A 20098-nucleotide genomic window follows, 5' to 3' on the forward strand; every position below is an offset into this window, starting at 1 on the left:
AGACAACGTATTAACTGTACTTCACACTGGAGTAACAAATCAGTGCCTGTGTTTAGAGAAAATGACCTCTTCATGCCCCGACTTACAGGGCTCTAACTGCAGTGACTTGTTCTACAGCTGTCTGTTAAAACTGGATGGATACACTATCTGTACTAGTATGTCTTTGTTTCAGAAAGGCACTTGATAGCATAATCAATCTAGTCCAAGATAAGATCAATTATTTGAATATGTAAAATGACAAGATTTAAGGCTACCCTTAAGCTTGCAAAAGCATTCTTTAAAGTTCTTTAAGAAACAACCATGTGCTCTTTAGTCTAGCTACCGGAATACTTGATTAAAATCTCATGCTTATGGAAACAGCAGCTGCTACGGGTACATTATAAACACCATGCTCATCTGCAAGGGCAAGGATGCTCTTCTCATGACCCACATCTCGTGCTCTAACTGCTATTAAAATCCTACCCTGTAGGTTCACCAGTTAGATTAGGATGAAAGCTGTCTTCATCAGAAGCTGATGGTTGCAGCAGCCAATCTCAGTTCACTTGTTACAAGCTTAACCCAAAAACAAATGTCATCAAATGAAGGAGCAGCAGCACAAGAATTCAAAACCACACGAGAGGTACAAGAGATTTCATCTCCCCCAAGCAGTTTTTGGCCACTGCTGAGGCTACTGATTAAAAACAGCAATTTAATTCTAACTGGAACAGTGATTCTATATAAAAACAGCTCAGCACATCGGCTTACAAGTAGTATCAGGAGACTACTTCCAAGCACCCAATACTAAGGCTGGGCTGCAGAATCAAAACGTAAAAGGAAAAAGAAAAAATAAAGAGGGTAGGGCAACCCCCCTCAGCTGCTTTTTGAGGAAGCTAAACTATTCATGAACATCAGGCAAAGTTATCTGCATCAAGAACACTTCTGTAATCCTTGCTCTGGCAGCAGAAAGCATGCAATACCATCATTTTGCTCAGTGAAATACTTTCTTGTGCTTTCCCAACAAGCACTGAAGCCAAAGTATGTAAAATACGTACACACAAGTCCAAGCAGCTTCACTTTGGATGCCAACCTTCTTTTAGAATACGTGAGTAGTTTGTACTCCTGCCTCTTTGAGAATCACTGAGAGCTGAAAGCCTGACTTACATCAGTGCTACACTCTAAGTGATGTGTGCACGCGTGCAAGCCATCCTATTGATAAATTTGCTCCCTTATATAACAAGTGTCAAAGCTAACAGATCAGGATCATGAGATTTAGTCAGTCCTTGCATCTGAAAGTGTCACTGGAGTTGATACTGCTCCAACCTTGACCCCCTCTCTGGCAGAAGTGCTAGGGGTGCAGGTCAAAGCAGCACAGGAGACTGGTTCAGAGATTGTAAAAGGCAATAGCTGCAGATTTTAGGCTTTCTTTTAAAGATGAAACCAACATGACAAATACATGAAAGAAATCTGAGGAAAAAGTCCATAGTAGAGAACACAGCAATGTGACCACCTACACAGCGCTATCAGATAGTACTGCAGTTCCCATGGGAAAGGTATGGTAGCTTTGGTAATTCATTCTAATTTTTGTTACCGATGCTGGATTGTAGGGACACTAGATCTTAACTAAATATCAACACACACAACATCCATGCAATTCAGGTACTGGCCCTCTCGAGCTTCCTAAATTTCATCTGCTGAATCCACAGCGTAATAGGTATTTCAGCAGGACACCAGTACACCGAATGGAGAAAGAGGAAGAAAAAGGATACAGCTTTTGAAAAGATGGCTAATAGAAAGCAGTTCCTCTCAAAGCGAAGAGGAAAGGCACAGGCTGCTGATGTACCAAAAAAAAAGCAATACACACTTCCACCCTATAAATTAATTCGTCACAAGTGACTAGATCCAGAACTCTGCTGCCTTTCCATTCCCCCTGGTTCCCTCCTGCCTCTCTGACTTCCACAGACAGCCTGTCACAGAACCGCAGTTAAAACAAAACCTCAGAAAAGACAGTGGTATCTTGGTTCAGCACACTCCGGGCACTACAATTCAATGTTACCTCAGAAGGAGCTGCAAATTAAATAAACTTCCCAACTGATACTGCAAAGGCAACAAACAAAGTGCCTTAGTGACAACTCAAAAACATCACAAAGCAGCCTGAAAATAGCTCCCCTTCACCCCTGTCACAATGTGTTCTGTGTCCTTACGAACACATGCTTTGCCTTTACCCTTGTCCAGCTGATCAATCACCTATCGTATTTTATAGCAGCTTATACTGAACTTGATGTCACCGTGCTACAGATGCTCGCAGGCTATTTGTTGAAGTTTCGCTTTTACAGCAAGATTGCCTTAATCTCTTCACAATATTACAAAGCAAATTAACAGGAGACTATTGAGAGGCTAACAAATGCACCCACCGGCCCCACGGCACGTTCATTAGCACTTACCTTTGCCTGCAGTCATTATCTGCAGTGTTCCCAAGCTGCTGGGAAGGGCTCTGAGCCCCGCAGTGCATGTCTCCGTAACTCACCCACCAGCAAACTCCCCACCTCCCAAACGACTTCTCCCTGTGACCGAGCAGATTGCCACCTCTCCTCCAAAATAAAAGCCTGCTCCGCACTCAGCCGAGCACCGCTTGTCCTCCTCTGCCTGTTGGCTCACATCACTCCACTTCAAATTTAAGGATTTGAAATCTAGATGGCAGCAACATGCTTATTTACAATGTTGTGTAATAGAAAAGAAACAGAGCTAGTCTTGTCCGTTTCTACCTTCCACAAGGAGCCAATAGTACTGATTCAAAAATCACACTGTCACATTCTCAACCCCTGTGCAGGTGCAGGGGCATCTCCTTGCTTTTTTATACATTTTCATCTTCTATTTCAACATGAAAACAACATTCAAACAGAGCAAGTCATGATGGAAAATTTATTTGCACAACGAGGCACAAACGCGTGAAGCTTCGGCACAGAGTTTGTCAGTACTAAAGCTTTCTGTGCTATCATAGCCACCCCTCCCAGTCTAATTCTGGTGCTGGGATGCGTGTTGACAAATCATATCCCACCCACAGGCACACGGCAACATCCCACATACGTAGGTTAGTTTTCTCCTTATAATAAATCGGAAAACAGCATCCAGTGACTAGCTTTACTACCAGCATAATATGGGACTCCAGAATCACTCATTTTCAGCTAATTGCCTCTCAGCTGTCAGCTTCATCGCAAACCAAGGAACAGAACATACTCAACAAACAGCTTATTTACCTTAAACAGTACCTCAAACACAGAAGTAGTTCTGTATTTCTTCACAGACTTTCAGCAGCTGGAATCACTTTTGCTATTTCAACACTGATTTAATCCGATTACTCTTAGAACTCTCACAAAACCAGGCAACTACTAAAACAGCATCCTCCCCACACCTTATTCTGTAAACATACATGGGGAGAGAAAGAGAACAAAAAACGCATCACAACATTTTGGTTGCTAATAGCTTTGGTTTGGGTCACTTCCTATCAGTCTGTACCTCTCAGTGAATCTCTTACTACATTCCTAATCTGCCCTGGAACTTCTTCCCGAGTCCCGGTCTGACTCGAGATAATTCAAATCCATGGAAAAACAGCTGGCTTTATGCTCAGAGCCTTCCAGACATGAGGCCAAGGAAACCTGTGCTGCATGAACTTCTCAGAGTAAGTGGAACTCTGTTTATGTCCCTCTCCATATCACAGCCAATTACAGATCATCATGCAATGCCACACGAAGACAGCGGCTGACTAGCAGGCAATTATTGGCTCTTTCATGCTGAAAACGTATTTGTCCCGGGGGAATAAGGCATCTGCATAATTAGCAATAGCAGTTACACAAAAAATAATTAGCTTGCTGAAAGCTTGAAGGAGGAAAAACTGTAATTTTTGCTTCAAGAGGCTGACTAATTACATGCCAAGTAACAAAACAGAAACGTACTCAGAATCATCAAGAAACCCAACATGGATTTTAACTTCATCTTCTAGACAGAAAGGTGCTGTGGTAGCCTAGCAACAAGCAATACTTCAGCATAGCAGAGCCTCCCTGCCTTGATGAAACACCGCACGTACCATGCAAACCTCCCCCACCCCACTGCTCATTTGATTCTTGTATTACCAAACAGTGAAAGCAAGATCTAACAAAAAAATCCAAGATAAACTCAAAGCAGCACTAATGGTCCATGGTACAGAGAAGTAAACAAGTGTCTGGAAGTAATTCGTATTTTTTATGTGTAACAAAACTCATATTCTGATTAGAGATGATTCACTGGACTCATACATGGGATCAGAATATGACCTGTTCTTTTAAGACGTGTACTAGTAAAGGTGAATAAATTTTTGTTCGGCTGGGAATGTGTGTCTCAGGAAGCATGATTTAAGAGAGATCTTTAACCAGTAGCACCAGCACCCATCCCTACCAACACTGGGAGCAGTCCAGAAAACTTATCACAAACATATCTCAGAGCTAAAAGATCAGTTTTAATTGTAATTCTCCTCCGAGCAGTTATTTTGGCATATTTCACCACTTCAGAAACAATTCTTGCCTTCCCAACCTGCCCGGTTCTGCAAGAAGTCAGGTCTGACAACCACCTTCAAACCTTGCTGGAATTAGCACACTCCAGTGCTCCTGAGCCAGGGCGCAGTCACCAACGTTGTCTTTACTCCATCTTGCTCTGACTTCCCCAACCAAGCACAGATTTCATGTACTCACACATCAGATCATACAGTTAGACTGAAACTTTGCTAGCAATCTGGGAAGTCCAGATACACCTTTGGCTAGTTTTGTCATTTCAGAGGCATGCCTCAACCCCGACCAACATAAAGCCTTTACCAAAGGGGGGAATTTGAAAGGAAATGTGTTAACTTACAGGCAGGCCTGTTCTACGGCCTGTTCTCTGCCAGCAGCACTAGCCCCAGTCCCACCTAAGATGTGGGAGCCATCCAAGGCACAAAATCCAGAGCAAGCAGATGCGTCTTCTGTGATGCCATATTGTGCTGACAGGTGCGTACAGAACTGAAATCTGCACAGACATTTGCCCATCTGCCTTCCCAAACCTCTGGGAGGTTTATGCAGCCTGTGTAGAGCTAGAAATAGCACAAGCTAGCTGTAGGGAGGCACTAACTTTTCAGACATAATACCAGCTTACCATATTGCCTGAACTCACGCAATCCTTATCGTATAACGTCAACCATAACATGCTGGTAGTGTGCTCACACTGCTGCTATGGTAGGGTTACAGACTAAAAGGAGTGGTAGTAATGGCAGCAGGTAGGCATCCATAATCCATACTGTACTCTGCCAGAGACAAAGGGCCGACAAGACAGACAACTGTCTCCTGAGAAAGGCTTATCTTTTAGTTGTGCAATATTCATCGTTTTCTCCAGTGACTGACAGATACTGAAAATGTCATCTTTGTTGGCAGCAGGAGGTGCGAGGGACACAAGAAACCTTACCAGCAGCTAGGAATCACAGCACAATGTGTGCTGGGATGTTCAGCAGGCTGGGGACCAGAACCACCTTTAAAGCCAATAGTTAGCAAGCAATGGCTCTGACACCATTCAGGATCGTGCATATCCTAAAATAACTGCACAGCTAAAACTTGCATTCCAAATCTCAATTAAGCTTAGTCCCTCACTCTTCACTGAAAGTTCAATTCTCACATATATCTCATCTACCTCATATTAACATTCTTCTTATCAGTTGTGACGTATGATTTTCTACAGAGAACACTTTCATTTGGATTAGAAAAACCCCGTGTAAACTTAATTTTGCTAGTGCCATAATCAACTCCCAAATCTTTTCCCTCCTCCTAGAGAATAAACCCAGAAATCCCACCCCGAGTCATCATCCCAGCACATAATTTGCTTAAAAGGACACTGCAGCAATGCACACCACAAGGCACAGTCTACCTCCTCAAGCTCCAGAGAACAGCAAGCTGCGTAGCACAATACATCAAAGTGACCTTCCCTGTTTTCAAAATCCAGTCTTTTCCACTACTTGCAAGACAGAAATGCTACTTTAGCCTAGCCAAGTGGAAAGCAGAGAATTTGGATCAAGAGTATGCTTGTTTCAGTTTGAGCTAGGATCTCAGAATGAACAGGTTGTACACATTAAGATGCTCGTTAACTGATTAAATATTTGCATCCTCCTTTTAGAAAAGTACAAGGTCGTTTGTTTCTCAACTGTACTCAAATGAGTCCACCATAAGCATCATCTACCTACATAAACTATTTTCCTACCTTAGACAAAAGCACAGAAGTGTTTTTACCCCATTCCATCACAGAGGAACCTGCAATAGGTTTTCATCATTCCCAGATGTAGAAGGTAACATCACGCAACATTTTGGAATAACCCAAAATATAATTTAATTCTCAAATAAGTCCATTTTATTATTTCCTGCAGGAATTAAGTGAACTGTACTTTAAAAATGAATATGGCAAGAAGAAGGGTGCCTAGGAGTGAAAACATACATTTCCCCCCCCCACTTCAAAAAAGCAGAGACCTCTGCCCTCTTGGCTTCCAAGACAGCAGTGGAAAAGAATGGAGACATGATCTGATCTCTCCTGCTCTCGGCTCTGCAGAGGGCATGAATCTAAGAGGCACCTGCAGCACTGAAGTCGTGTTTTTCATCTCTGCTCTATCCAGCTCTTGGCAGAAAGATGAATTCCCTCCTTTGAACCAGAAATTCACTCAAAAACATTTCTAAAAGTAAGTGAGACGTGAAAAGCAGCAACAGGCTCTTGTTTAAAAGCAAGCAAAATCCTTGTATCAGACAAGAAAAACAGAATAAAGCTCTGCTGAGAGCTTTGACCCATTACCAGGCATACACATACAAAGTAAATGAACTTAGAAACTGCAGAATACAATTCCCAAGCAACATGAACATCAAACACTACTATGCTAATATGTACACTCTGTGCTATGTAGAACATTAAAACTGAAAAGGCTGCTTCTCTTATTTTTAACCTTATCGACAATTTAAAGAAACATGCACAGGAGCTTGAAAATAGAAGTTCCATTTCCCTAATGACAGGCAAGGAAAAGGAAGACAGCTAGCAACACCTTCTGCTCTCAGAATTCTTCTTAATACTACTAGGAATGCAGAGCAGACCAATTAAAGATCAATTTTATTTTCTGCAAAAGCGATGTGGATGTTTCTGAATTATCACAGATCCTTGTTTTCCTTAACAGAATTTGCATCCATTTGAATGTCTCACCAATTGAAAACTACTGAAGACACCAAGAAGAATACAGGTACTTCTACTCACCACTTGAGCTCTGGATCATGTTTCCAGATTTTTGGACCTCGTCGAATTTTGTGAAAATTACATTCAACCTATTTGAAAGTTAAAGAAATAAATCCACAGTCAACAGCTGAATTTAATTTTTAGGAACCTTCTAATTTAAGATGTTACAGGACAAATTTTGCTTCACTCAGGACATTGAGAACACTGTCAGAAACATCAAGAGGGAGGGGAGTTATTATGAAATAAAAAAAATCACAACATGCAATAGCCGATAAAAAACAGAAGAGAGGTGCTACAGAGATGAAAGAAATCTGACTGGAAATACTACATTACTGAAGATGTGGCAGATCTCATTGTAAATGCATTTCCAGTTCACAATTGCATTGCCTATTTTTAACAATTCGCTGAAAAAAATAGAGAAAAATGCAAGCTTTGCACAACATTCTTCTTTGGCACTGACATTTCTTTCGTAAGCATGTCACAGGCCCAGTGGAGCAGAAGATCTTTACAGCACCTCATTATTCCTTCCTAGAGAGCATACTCCTCGAGGCCACACAGCAGCAGATGCTTCCACTGGAAAACAACAGACAGCAGCATTCCTTCCATCTGCGTGCACTCTAACTCTGAAACAACCTCTCCCCATGCCCCCTCTGTGCACCAACACGCTGTCATCTATGCCATCCTCAGGTCTAACCATGCTCTGCCCTGCATTCTAGAGACTAAGTGCACGTAGGACAAAAGAAAAACTATGGTGCCAGGAAGAGGTTCACTCATGCAGCATATGAAGCCTTGTAAAGAAAAGAAGGAAATTAAAAGCATTCCCCAATAAAATGTAGGGACTTTCTCAACATACCGAGATTGGGGTAATCCTTTTTTACTGAGATCAGCCCTTACACGTTCACCCACGTGTCTGTAAATTTCCACAAGGCTGTTTATTGCTGCATCTCGAACCTGAAAAAGAGATGTGAGAGAAGTCAATCACCTACATTTTAAATAAATAAATCCCTGCCCTACCTTGGAGAAAGAAATTTGCATATTTCTCAGCAACAACAGTTGCCACTATCCACGTGATCACAGCATTCACAAGAGCTTCCCTTCCTTCATTTCAGATATTAGCCGGATCAGTAGGTCTAACTTTACCCAACTTTCCACACTGATGATGTGTATCAAGGGGGTAATCAGTCTCTCAAGTCACCGCGCGGAAAACTGACCAAGGCTCAGCACTCAGCTGGCCTGCTATGAACAGAGCAATTTCCCAATCAAAACTGCCAGAAGTATTCCTGCAGCAAAGCTCATTCTGACCCAGATTACATTACCCAGCACAAGAAAAAACTGTAGAGAGAGAGACATTCATGTGACAGAAGAATGAAGGCACAACAACCCTTGTAGTCTTGCTCTAGATTTTGTGGCAGTGCTAACATCTCCTAGCCCTGAGTCACATGCTTCCACTGAAGCCCAGACGACAGCCAGGGAAGCAAAAATGCACATGAGACAAGTACTAAAAACTCCCAACTCTCTGGCCAGACTTTACCTGATCATTAATCAAATTCACTGTAACACAACAGAAAGCTCTATCACAATTCAGTAACAGCTGGTTGCTTACTTTTGAGCGTCCCAGGTTTTAACTGCAACCCTTGGTATCCCACCAGGAGCAAAGGCTGTATGAACTAAGGTAATTTTACATCTTTCCCAAACTGATTTACAAAACTGACTGCTGGGCATGACTTCACCTCCCACCAGAAGAGCCAGAAATCCCAACGCAGTGACACGTTTGCATACCAACACCCTGTTCCTCAGGGGGCAGACAGTTTACCTATCTGCTCTGCCTGCAGGAATACCAACAAGCCATGCACCTCTGCTTGTTTCCAGCATTAACCTTCCTCTCCACACACCCTTACACAACAAAGGGGGTTCCTGAAGCTAAGGCTGGTGGCTGACTACGCTGAAACCACCAGAGCAGGAGCAGAGCTGCAAAGGGAATGAAAGCAAGCATGGCAGCACACCAGCTCTGGGCCTGAACACATCAAGGCTAGATACATGGTATTTCTATGGAGCCAAACTGAAGTTGCTTTATGTGCCAATGAAAGGCAGATGTGCACACCCTACTTCCTATGGAAAAATGACTAACATTAGACTCAGTCTTCTTTCACCCTGTTCTCCCTCTCAGCATCATTTCCAACCAGAACTTTCTGAACTGCTGCCCTTCAGCCTCCAGCCCTTGTTTGCTGGTCTTGCCTCCCTGCCCCTCAGCCCCAGTCCAGCACTGCAGCACAGGACTCAGCCTCCCAGGCGCCAACAGGGCAGCTTTCATCACTGAGCACGGCAGGAGGAACTGGGGAGGCCAGCATGTGCAGGCTGTTTCTCTGCAGAGCTGGAGGCACACGGCAGCTGGCCAGAGGGAGGACGCTTCTCCTCAGCAGCACCTAGACTGCGTGCATCTGCGGTGAATCAGTCACCACGGGCCACAAGGCCACACGGCAGCCACAGCAGCCAGGGGCTGTGACCACACACCAAGCAGCCCTGCTGCTGCTCCATCCACAGCAGCAACAGCCCTAAACACACCTGGCCACAGGCTGCCTTGCAGGGAAAACCTGGAAGGATCGCAGGGCTGTGTGAAGCTGATCAGAGCTGTACCTCCAGGTCTGGGCAAAACTCATAAAAAAGCTTTAATGCTCAGTTTTATTTTTTCAGAAAATAGTTATTTAAGTAGTAGTTATAGCAGATGCTCAGTGAGTTCCATAAGCTGTTAAGCTACATTATCTAAAACCAATTAAATCTAAAAAACATTCCTTGTGAGAAGGGCAATAACAAAACAGCTTCTGACATCTACAACAAAAGGGGGAAAACACCACACTTGACAGCGATCTTTGTTTCTACACCACGTTTCACCGAGAGAGGGCAGCATTGACCGAGCAAATGGCCCAGACGCCTCAGTGCCGAGAAGGCAGCTGCTGCTGACAGACTCGTGCCCGACCACTTCAGGCATGGACTCTGCGCAGATGAGGCGCTGCAGGTCCCCAAGAGACGAGTCAAGAGATCAGCTTCATTTCCCACTGCATCTTGGGAGCTTCAGCTGTGCCAGGCATATGAAAGGCAGTGGCCAGGGAACATGTCTCAGTCCCCTCATCAGCTTTCTGGTTTCTACAACAGCTGATGCCAGGACCACAATGCCTCTGTGCAGCAAGTCAGCATCCCCTCAGAGTAACAGCTTGCTCAGCCACAGCTCAGAAACAGGGAGGACCCTGAATCTTGCACTTCCTTAGAAGCCTTCTTGGAAGAACCAGCTCATCCTCCCTGTGTTGGCAAAAGCAGGGAGAGAAGGCTGCTTCCCACTCGGTCCTCCTCTTTAGCAAGGAGAGGTTCCGGAGCCAGCACAAACCCATTCCCCAGTTGTCCACCTCATACTTCCTTCCAGCTACATTCCCACTCTAGACCTGGATCATGAGCACTACCCATGCTGGATGGAGATGTGCAATATTCAGAACCTGCAGGTGCCTGCACTACGTAACATTAATCCAAACCCTGTTTCCTCACCCCCTTCTTCTCTCACCAGCCTCACTCACATCCAGTTTCAGATTAGGTCACAAGCTCTCCTTGCAACAGAGCTCTCTCCAATGCAACAGAACTGGGACAGCCCCAACTTAATATGTTAATATTGTAACAAAGCTGGCAGACAACAAGATATGGACAGTTACATCTTCCACGTCAGGATGGAAAGCACACAGAAGTGACAGATACTTCTAGCAGTATGTACTACTGATATAAGTTTCCTATACAACTTATCTTTCCTCTGCCCCTTGTTCAGAATCTCCCCATGCAAGCTCTGGCAGTGCACACGGCCAGGCTGTCAGCCTGGTCTCATTTGCCCTCCCTGCCCAGACTGGTTCATATCAGGAGGTACACAGATGCTTCACTGAGCCCGGGAGGATCCCTGCAGCTTTCCCTGCACTCAGCTGTAAGGTACAGGAGTAGTTCTCTTCCCCCAAAGGTTTCCTGTTCTGTTCCATATCATTTGCAGACTGATGCTGTTCCACTGAACTTCTGATGCTACTGTAGGCATACTTCAACTCTGACCCATTCAAAATCAACCGAGAGATTTTCATAAACATCATTCACCAACAGCAGTGCATTTGTCAGCTAATTTATCAGCCTGAAGACAGAGCCCCACCTACAGACAATGGCACTCAACACAACTTTCAGAAGCAACGCATAGCAAAAGCTTACCTGGCTGTTTGGATCTCCAAGTAAGTTACATATATGTGGCACTATCTTACTCAGTGTTAAACTCTGAGCTCCAGATCTGGGAATAAAGAACAAAAGGGCATTGGTGTGAACCACAGAGCAAGTATGCAAGAGTAACTTAGATTTGCTGGAGGTTCTGACTTACGCATTGAGTGTTGCAATAAGGCAGAGGCAGATCCCTTCTCTTGTCCGGAAATTCTTGTGTTTGAATCCTCCTAGCATCCTATCCCACACGTACTGTGCGAGACAGAAAAGAAAGTGAGACAGAAAACAGGAGGCTGGGGAAGACAGATTCTTTCTTTCAGCAGACATGCACTGTAACATTTCTGTAGCTTGTCATAAGCTTTACATCCATCCAAGCATAATCGGACAACAAGCAGCAAAACATTTTTAGGTATGACTAGTTCTTTGCTGAATTCATTTTCTTGCCACTAACTAAAATTATATGCATTATACAAAGCAAGTGCCTTCCAGCACTCAGAACAATTATGCTGACTGCCCCTTGATAAATCCAAGCAACATTCACACACTCCCATGCAGCCCCTGACCACCCAGCCATCCAACAGCATTCTCACATAACATGAATCATTCGTAACAGAGGCGTAGAGAGATGAAAGCATTACAGACAGGCACAGGAGAACACCCTCTGATAGAAGTGAGGAAAAGTTAACAGCCACACAGAGTACCAGGACATCAACAACAGAAATCCTCATGCAGCTCCTTTTCAAGCAGTCACTCATCCACACGCCGCAAAGGGCTGTGACACGTACCTGAGGATTAGCAGCCTGTTCCATGATTTTCAGCAGCAAGGTCTGATCCTGCTCCCGCACAGAGTCCTTGGAGTCCCCCAGCCTATCCAGCAAGCTGGGCAGCACTGCAGAAAGGGAACAGCAACATCCTAATGTCTCAGAAGGAAACCACCACAGCTGCACAGCACCTCTGCCCCTCAGAGAAGGCTGAGACATCACAAAGTGTGCCACGGGTGGGACAGAGGGGAAAGATGGCATTACACTCAGCCCTTACCTGTGCCGATCTGGGCCTTGAAGCGGTCCTGCAGGCGGGACACCAGCGCGGAGATGATGTCGATCCCCAGAAGCACCACCTGGAAGCAGAGGACAGGTGTCAGCATGGGGCCGAGGTTGAGGGACCAGGCAGGAAGCGGACCCCAGGGGCTCGCTTCACAGGGCTTCCAGGAGCCTGGGGAGCACTGAGCTGAGGTGCAAAACCCATACCGTACACGGGGCACGCGTGTATAGAGATCGCAGTATTTGTAGGAGCAAATATCCTTTATTATTACACTTGTAATCAGGAAATAGCGTGCGCTGACATCTGCCTCACCATTCGCCTGCAGAAATTAAACGCAACGCTTTGAGGACGTAACCAGGACCTGAGCAGGGCGGCTCTGGCAGTCTGACTTCGCTGAGGCGAGGCCGAATGCTGCCTGCAGGGGGCGCGCTCCGCCGCCACTCCCGCCGCGCGGCCCGGCCCCCTATGCAAATAGCCCGGCGGACGGCGCGGAGCACGCTGGGTAGCGCCCCGCCGGCCGGCAGAACGCCTTCAACCGGGGCCGGGAGGGGAAATAAGAACGGCCCGGCGGGCCTACACCCCGCGGAGCGCGCCCCCGAGCCGGAAGGGTGTGCGAACGGCGCCGGGGGCGCGCTTCTCCTCGCCCTAACCCACGGCGAGGTCGGCTCGCACCTAGGGCGGGTGCGCGGCAGCCGCCACCAACCGTCCTTATCTTGGGGTTGCGCGGCCGCTCGATGAACGCGTGGTGAGAGCGGCACTGCTAACGCCTGAGCAACACAATGAGCGCCCGCGTGCGCGCGCGGCGCAATTTTTGGAACCTCGCACCGGCGCGTGAGCCCGGCGCGTTTCTCACACGGCTGCACCGCAACTCGGCTGGCGTGCGCCTGCACCGCGGCCGCCACGCTCTCCCATGGGCAGCGGGCCCTTGTCCTGAGCCCCCCCACCCACGCTGCGATCCAAGCGTTAGGGACCCCGCAAACCCTTCTTCTGGGTCCAATGGAAAGAACTGACGGAAGAGACAAGAGAGTGGGCACGACAGAGCTCCAAAGCAATTTAAGGAAGCGCACCACAGAGCATGGAGTCAGAGCCATAGAAAATCCAGCAAGAAAAATGAGTGGTGCTTAAAAGAACACCAGCACTCTAGAACAGACATCCATCTCCAGCACGGCCAGGCAATCACTGCCATCACTGCCACACCGCCCATCGGCCCCCTGTGCCCAGGGCTTATGGAGGGATGAGCTCCCAAATACAACGGATTTGCCCTCCTTTGCAAAGGGCCTGCATTAATCCTTGGGTGCTGCACACAGACAACGTGAAGGAGCAGCCTGTACCTCTGTGCTCTGCCGAAGGACACCAGGGAGTCACAAGCTGCAGTCACCGCTCTGGAGCACAGGTGGCTTCTGCACCTGAGCAAGGTCACAGCTGCAGGCAGCTCAGCAGGTAAATCGCCAGTGACAAACTGCAATTGGTGTTCAGTCTTCAGGGCAGGAGCACTCGTGGCAATCCATCAGGAGATGCTGCAGCTGAAGGCAGAGTCCAATTAAATGCAAGCGTCTGCCTCAGCTCTCTCAAATGCTGTTGAAAACCAGCAGCAGCAAACACCGTCTTAGAAATGTAGTCCTGTCTCTGCATCTCTTTATAGGTATAGCTACAAGCACAGCAACACTCAGTGCCATCACATAGAAAGCAATGCAGAACACCTGCACTACCAACCAGGGCTGCTTTTGGCTCCTCCCAGCTAACCGGTTAGTTAGATGTCATAGTCACAAACCCTGCCACTACTCCATGCACAACTGCTGCCAGCTGAGCATTCACACAGCCAGGTCCTCAGCCAAGAAAATGCAGGCAGCCCTGCGAGCACTGAGATCACACCTGTGTGTGTCGGATGGAGCAGGCCCGTGGCATCCCTCCACGAGCTGCAGCTCTGCAGACAAGGCAGGCACATCCCAGGTGCTCAAGGCAGCACGAAGCATCACACAGAACCACATAAGCTGGAGCAGCTCAAAGCTCCTAGCACAGAAGTGCTGACCCCAACTCCATCTGCAACACCTACAGGAACACAAAATGCTGAGCACATCCAGGACAGCAGCAAAGTGCTTCTGAGGGGTTAGCTAGCACCTGGAAGAACAAGGCAGCACATCAACTGGCCTCGTGGGCTGCTCCTGCCCGTTCTGCCCAGCACAGAAGCAGCCAGGGGTCTGCTGAGGGACTGAGTGGCTGCTGCTGTGAGGCACCCATACACCAGAATGAACAAGGCGGAGGGCATGCACCAGGTGCCCATGTCTCTTGCTAGATCACAGCCAGTAAAGCTTTTTCTCGCCTTGTTTGGGAAGAATGCTTATAATTAAGTGTGCAATAACATTTTTAGTGGCCATCACTTTTGCAAAGCTCTGGAAATACCCTAGGAACTGAAGCTCCCCCAGCAGCTCCCACAGCCCTGCAAGCAGAACGCCTGCTCAGCATCTACGCACACCCAAATCTCCAGACACTGCCATAACCTGCAACACCCTAATCGTCCAACAGCAGCAAACTCCACTGAGAAAAGAAGCACCCAAGACACTTCGCGAGCTGCAAAAAGAAAAACTGCATAGACAGTAGCCCAAGAGATGGACATGAGGTACAGAAAGGAGCCACAGCTGGCAAGAGGGAATGCATCATCCACAGACAAAGACACCACTTCAGCAGGAGCCTTATTCCTGTGAAGCAGCTCCTTTAGCACCCCAAAATCTTTCTGCCAGCTTGAGCAGGCTGCATGACAGGGTCGCTGCTAGCAGGTGGGAGGTCTTCCCAGAGAAGAGCTGAAATACCAATCGGTTGACCACAAAGGAAGCCTGTAATAACACGAGGGTAATGGCCTAAATTCTGCCTAAATTCCACCTTTGATCATGACAAAATCCCTGCCTGGAATTCCCCCTTGGTTTCTGCCAGAGTCCTTTCTTCACTTTTTGTTGCTAAAGACTGCTGGAGAGTGCTGCTAGCATTGTAGTGTTCCAACTGCCAAGTAAAAAAGCAAATGATCCTGTAGCTCCCAATGAGCCTCCAAGTTTCAACTGTGGAAAAAGAACAGCACTAACTATTATACTGGGCAGTGCAGCTGGAGGAAAAGGTGAGGCAGCAGGTACAGCTCCCAGCTCAGCACTCGACCAGCACAGAGCTGCAATCAGTCTGTAACCCATGCAGGTCTGCTCCAGCTCTCAGCATAGCTCTCCATCAGCTCAAGCTGAATTGTTATCTTAACATCTGGCAAGTAGATCTCTTTCAAGAATTTGAAATAGCTGGTCTAGGAAACGGCAGAAAGAAAAAAAGATTATATCCCTACTCATTTAAAAAGTAATGTTAACTGATGACAACGCTTTCCACATGCTCCAGAACCAGACGCCACAGCCACAAGCACATAGGAAATCTGCATTCTTCTGCTTCCCAAATATGATCCCGCTCTTCAACTCCCTCTGACCTCTGAGTCTGTCCCTTTGCCTTTTTGGCTGTCACTGGCGAGATTTGGAGCAACAGCTGAAGCATTGCTCCACTGAGCTCCCACACGAGAAAGGAACATCTGTTTTCCTCCCTCAGACTGCAGACAGACAGACAGCCTTTTCGTTGCTTCCAACAGATACTCAATTATGTGACAGAACAGCAAAGCATAGTGCATCTAAATTAGGGCACACCCCTGGGCCACTCTGGTGCACAGCAGGCGGTCAGAAACCCAAAAGGGTTTGACAGCCTCAAGCAGGCTACTTGCCCCAGCTACCTGGGGGCTAAGGCAGCCACCCACAGACAGGGGCAGACTTCTCACCTGGGCACCATGGCAGCAGATGCCTGCAGAACAGCTCTGGAGTAGAACATGTACACCCAGTGCTACACACTTATACTGCAATTCAGTTACGTACTCGCAGCTTTTTTAACAAGCTGTCTGGAAAATCCAGTTACATACAGGTAATATCCCACACAATCCTATACACCTGATATTCCAAGTCTGAAGTGGGTGACGATCATCACCACAGGACAGCTACTCAACAAAATGTACCTGGAAAGAGTTAGATTGCCTTACTGCAGCCCTGTTGGAAGCCTACCACTACAGCACTCTCACCCCAGCCAGCAGCCTGGCAATAGCTGGGTCAGGGTCCAGCTGAGCCACACGGATGGGCTGATGCTGGTGAAGCTCAGCCACTCTGTGTGGCATGGCTGTTCCTGCAGCTGAACCATTCCGGTATCCAGAGCTGCTGAACTGGTGAGGCGTTTCACAGAAGTCACTGAATTCCTATAAAACAAAATGAAAAAGTGCCTCAAGGGAAGAGGAGGGAATGCTTCATACCGTGCTGGTTGAAGGAACTAGCATGGAAACAAACACGCCTGGATAAAGCAGCTCATAGCACACATGGAAAATCAGTTGGAAAGTTTTAGAGACAAGCCACATACATTTACTTCCAGAAATGCATTTATACAGGCGAGGCAAATGCTTCCCAACAATGCTCCGAGGTCTCTGCCACACTGAAAAAAAGCACTCTTAGGCTGGAGATGCACAAGCAAGCATCCCTCAGTTCTTGTGGATTAATATCAGAAGGGAATTAATTCAATGTTTAACTGAACCATTAGCTCTTGGATTAATTATTTCAAATGGAACTCTTAAGAAGCAGAAATACCTCCGAGGAACAAAAGCTGCAAGCATAAACACAGGAACCCACTCAGCTCAGCGCACAATGCTGGCACTCTGGGAAAGCACCAAAATTTGCAAAGGAATCAACTCAATTCCAAAGAGACAGAAGCTCTTCGAGCCTTGGAGCCAGAGCGGAGCTCAACAATAAAATTAGGTTGCAGAGGTCTCCAGAGGCCAACCAGTTCAACACGCTCCCATCCCACTGCTCAAATTTAGATCAGGTTGCTCACATTGATACAAAACATTTTGTTGTGAGTCTTAACACCTAGGCCTTCAACTGCCAGTGATTTTAAACATTCATTAAAACTTGAAACAGTTTTATGTATTCTAGTTAGAAGCAGCCCTGTCCATTTATGAATGGATTTAATGAGCTCCTCTGTCACTAAGACCTTGCTAGCAGACTGTGAAACAGATTTTTTTGAATCCTTCTGCAGGCACAGAAGCACATAACAGACAACTCTTTGTAGTCCCCCAAGGCTCCAGCCACGTGATCCGACCCACAACAATCTTGGATTTCTAGTTTTGTGCAGGTACCAATGACCTAAGACATGGACCGGGCAGCAAGAGCAGCACGTGTGTGTGTGTATATGTGTGTGTCAAGTTCACAGCCCGCCAGCCACAGCAGGCACTGGTACATTCCTCGCAGTAATGAAACGGCACAGCGCTTTTGGTTTATTTACCTAGGAGGTTTTGTTTAACTTGACAACATCTGATAAAAGTAAAAAGTTCAAAGCCGTACACGGCGATAGGCTCCAATTACTGCTCTTCTCTATCAGTCTGTGTCAACAGCAGCCTGGCTCAGGAAGGAGGAGGTTGCTGCCTGCCAGCTCCTTGCAGTCTGCGGCACTGAGAATGGGAGGTTGAGTTTCACAGATAGCAACTATGTCAGGCTAGGAAACAGCACTTAGAGAAACAGGAGTTAAGATAAGGCGATGCCCAACGATATTGTGTGTGTTGGCACTATGTTCTCCTGATAACACTGCTCCCGCTGCTGATTTAGAGATCCAGCAGCGGCTTTTTATTCAGTACAGGCACTGTAAGAAAAGCCGTGCAGCTCAGTTGCTAAGCCTTACACAAAGAGAACCACACCGACTGATTAAGGAAGGAACCCAGCTACAGTCATGTCTCTGTGCCCTTCATCTATTTCCTCCTGTAAAACAGGGCTAATAGCAACCTGGCAGAATAGGGGAAATATAAACTGATGTTTTTCAAGAGCTTTCATATCCTCATCTGGAACTACAGAGCATTATTACTATCATAAACTTGTCATGGTGAGGTCTAGCAGTCCCATCTGTATGCTGGAAGAAGTGTTGTTTGGCTATTCCATATACATCTGCCTGCAGTGCTGGGGCTGTGCCAGCATGCAGTCCAGTTATAAAGTTCAGCCTAAGATCTATACATGCAGGGGGGAGAAAAAAATCCACACAGAGCTACTCTGTACACTCACATCACCATTTAAAGAGATTTCTCCTCTCTCCTTCAAAGGACTTAAAACGTTTTGAGAGCATACGTATACATTCTGTTCCTTGTCTTCAAATTCATACATCAAAGATGCCACAAACACAAAGCGCCACAGAAGCAAAGCACAGGATTCTACGTTAACTCTTTCTTTAAAGAAAAGAGCTGCAAGAGACACAGGCCCTGCACTCTTTTGACACATTTTGACTATTGCCAACCAAAAGGTAAGGAGTTACCTACTCCAGGGAACCTGCTTGAGCAGGAGGTTGAACTACATCTCCAGAGGCCCCCTCCAGCTCCTGCTATTCTGTGATTCTGAGCTAAGGTGTGCTGCTGCAGGCCTGGTTCTGACCCATCAGACTGGTGCAACACAGAGCATGAGGTGCAGCTGTCTGCACTGACACCGTTCTCCCCAGAAACAGAACAGCACAGCAATCTGCAGTCAGTGCCCATTTCTTACCCGTACATGACTTCATTCAGACCTTTAAGACTACCTAAGTGCCTCCAAGAGGGAGAAAAACAGTTGGAGAAACACATTTTTGGATCCTAAGCTATCAGAGTCCACTAGGCAGGCTGTATGCTCTTTGAAGAGTCGCCCAATTATGTGCTGACCTCACAGATGCCTTGCTGGTTTCTTGGATGAAGTGACTCAAATACTCCAAGAGAGTGAAAACTTCTTACTTTGTAAGACAGATTAACTCAGTTGCATTGTTTTACCACAAAATCTCTCCGGTTCACTAAATAATTTGGACTAAAAGTCAGGATATGGCAGCACCAGCACCTCTGGTATCATTTGTGCCCAGCAAGAAGCACCTGTGGCAAAGCAGACTCATTCCCTGCTCCTCAGAGCTTAAGCTGAAATCCCTTCTTAGAAGGGTTTGAGAATGGCTGCAATACCAGTCAATACCAACACTAATTGCATTGTTCTTTTTGCCTGTGTGAGGCAGCATGCAGGCCGGTAACATCCTTCCAGTCGACATAGAGAGTGAGGACATAGAGAGATGCCGTTTTGCTTCCTGGACAGGAACCAGGAGGCTGCCAGCAGACCTGCATGCAGCACAGCCAGGGCTCAGCTCCAATCCTTTGGTGAGGCCTCCAGCCCCTCCACAGGAGATGCAGCTACAAGCAGCCCCCAGCACCACACTGCAACATGCCTAGTATGGGACAAGCAGCAACATCAGGGAAGATCTTAATGGCCCTCCAGGGCTAGGAACCCATGTTCTAGCACACAGAGCAACTGCTAGAAACAACCTAGTATAACGTAACCCATGGCTGGGGGATTCTGAACATTGAGCCTCTGCTGCCTGTGCTCCTGGAGCTGCCCTGCTGAGCACTACGTGAAGAGCCAGCCCCAGCACGTGCCCCACTGGGCACACTGCAGCTCTCCTTTCCCACCAAGTTCAAACAGGAGAGCCCAAATCAAACCAGCTTTCTGCTCACAGGAACCGCTCACGAACTTCTGAAGCAGACCTAAAAGCCACC

General features: G+C 46.8%; 1 protein-coding gene across 12 annotated transcripts in view; it reads right to left on the minus strand.

The window, feature by feature from the left end:
- Positions 1-20098, minus strand: part of CLASP1 (cytoplasmic linker associated protein 1) — a 154396-nt gene that overhangs the window by 107543 nt on the left and 26755 nt on the right. For all 12 annotated transcript variants that reach the window (XM_021397902.1, XM_021397900.1, XM_021397896.1 and 9 more), the window contains exons 3-8: positions 12502-12580; positions 12249-12352; positions 11624-11715; positions 11461-11536; positions 8090-8187; positions 7258-7325 (exon numbers count right to left, since the gene is read on the minus strand). In XM_021397902.1, the coding sequence (XP_021253577.1) occupies positions 7258-7325; positions 8090-8187; positions 11461-11536; positions 11624-11715; positions 12249-12352; positions 12502-12580 (517 nt within the window). The remainder of the gene's footprint in view (positions 1-7257; positions 7326-8089; positions 8188-11460; positions 11537-11623; positions 11716-12248; positions 12353-12501; positions 12581-20098) is intronic.

Source organism: Numida meleagris, chromosome 5 (assembly GCF_002078875.1).
Source record: "Numida meleagris isolate 19003 breed g44 Domestic line chromosome 5, NumMel1.0, whole genome shotgun sequence".
NCBI classification, from domain to species: domain Eukaryota; kingdom Metazoa; phylum Chordata; class Aves; order Galliformes; family Numididae; genus Numida; species Numida meleagris.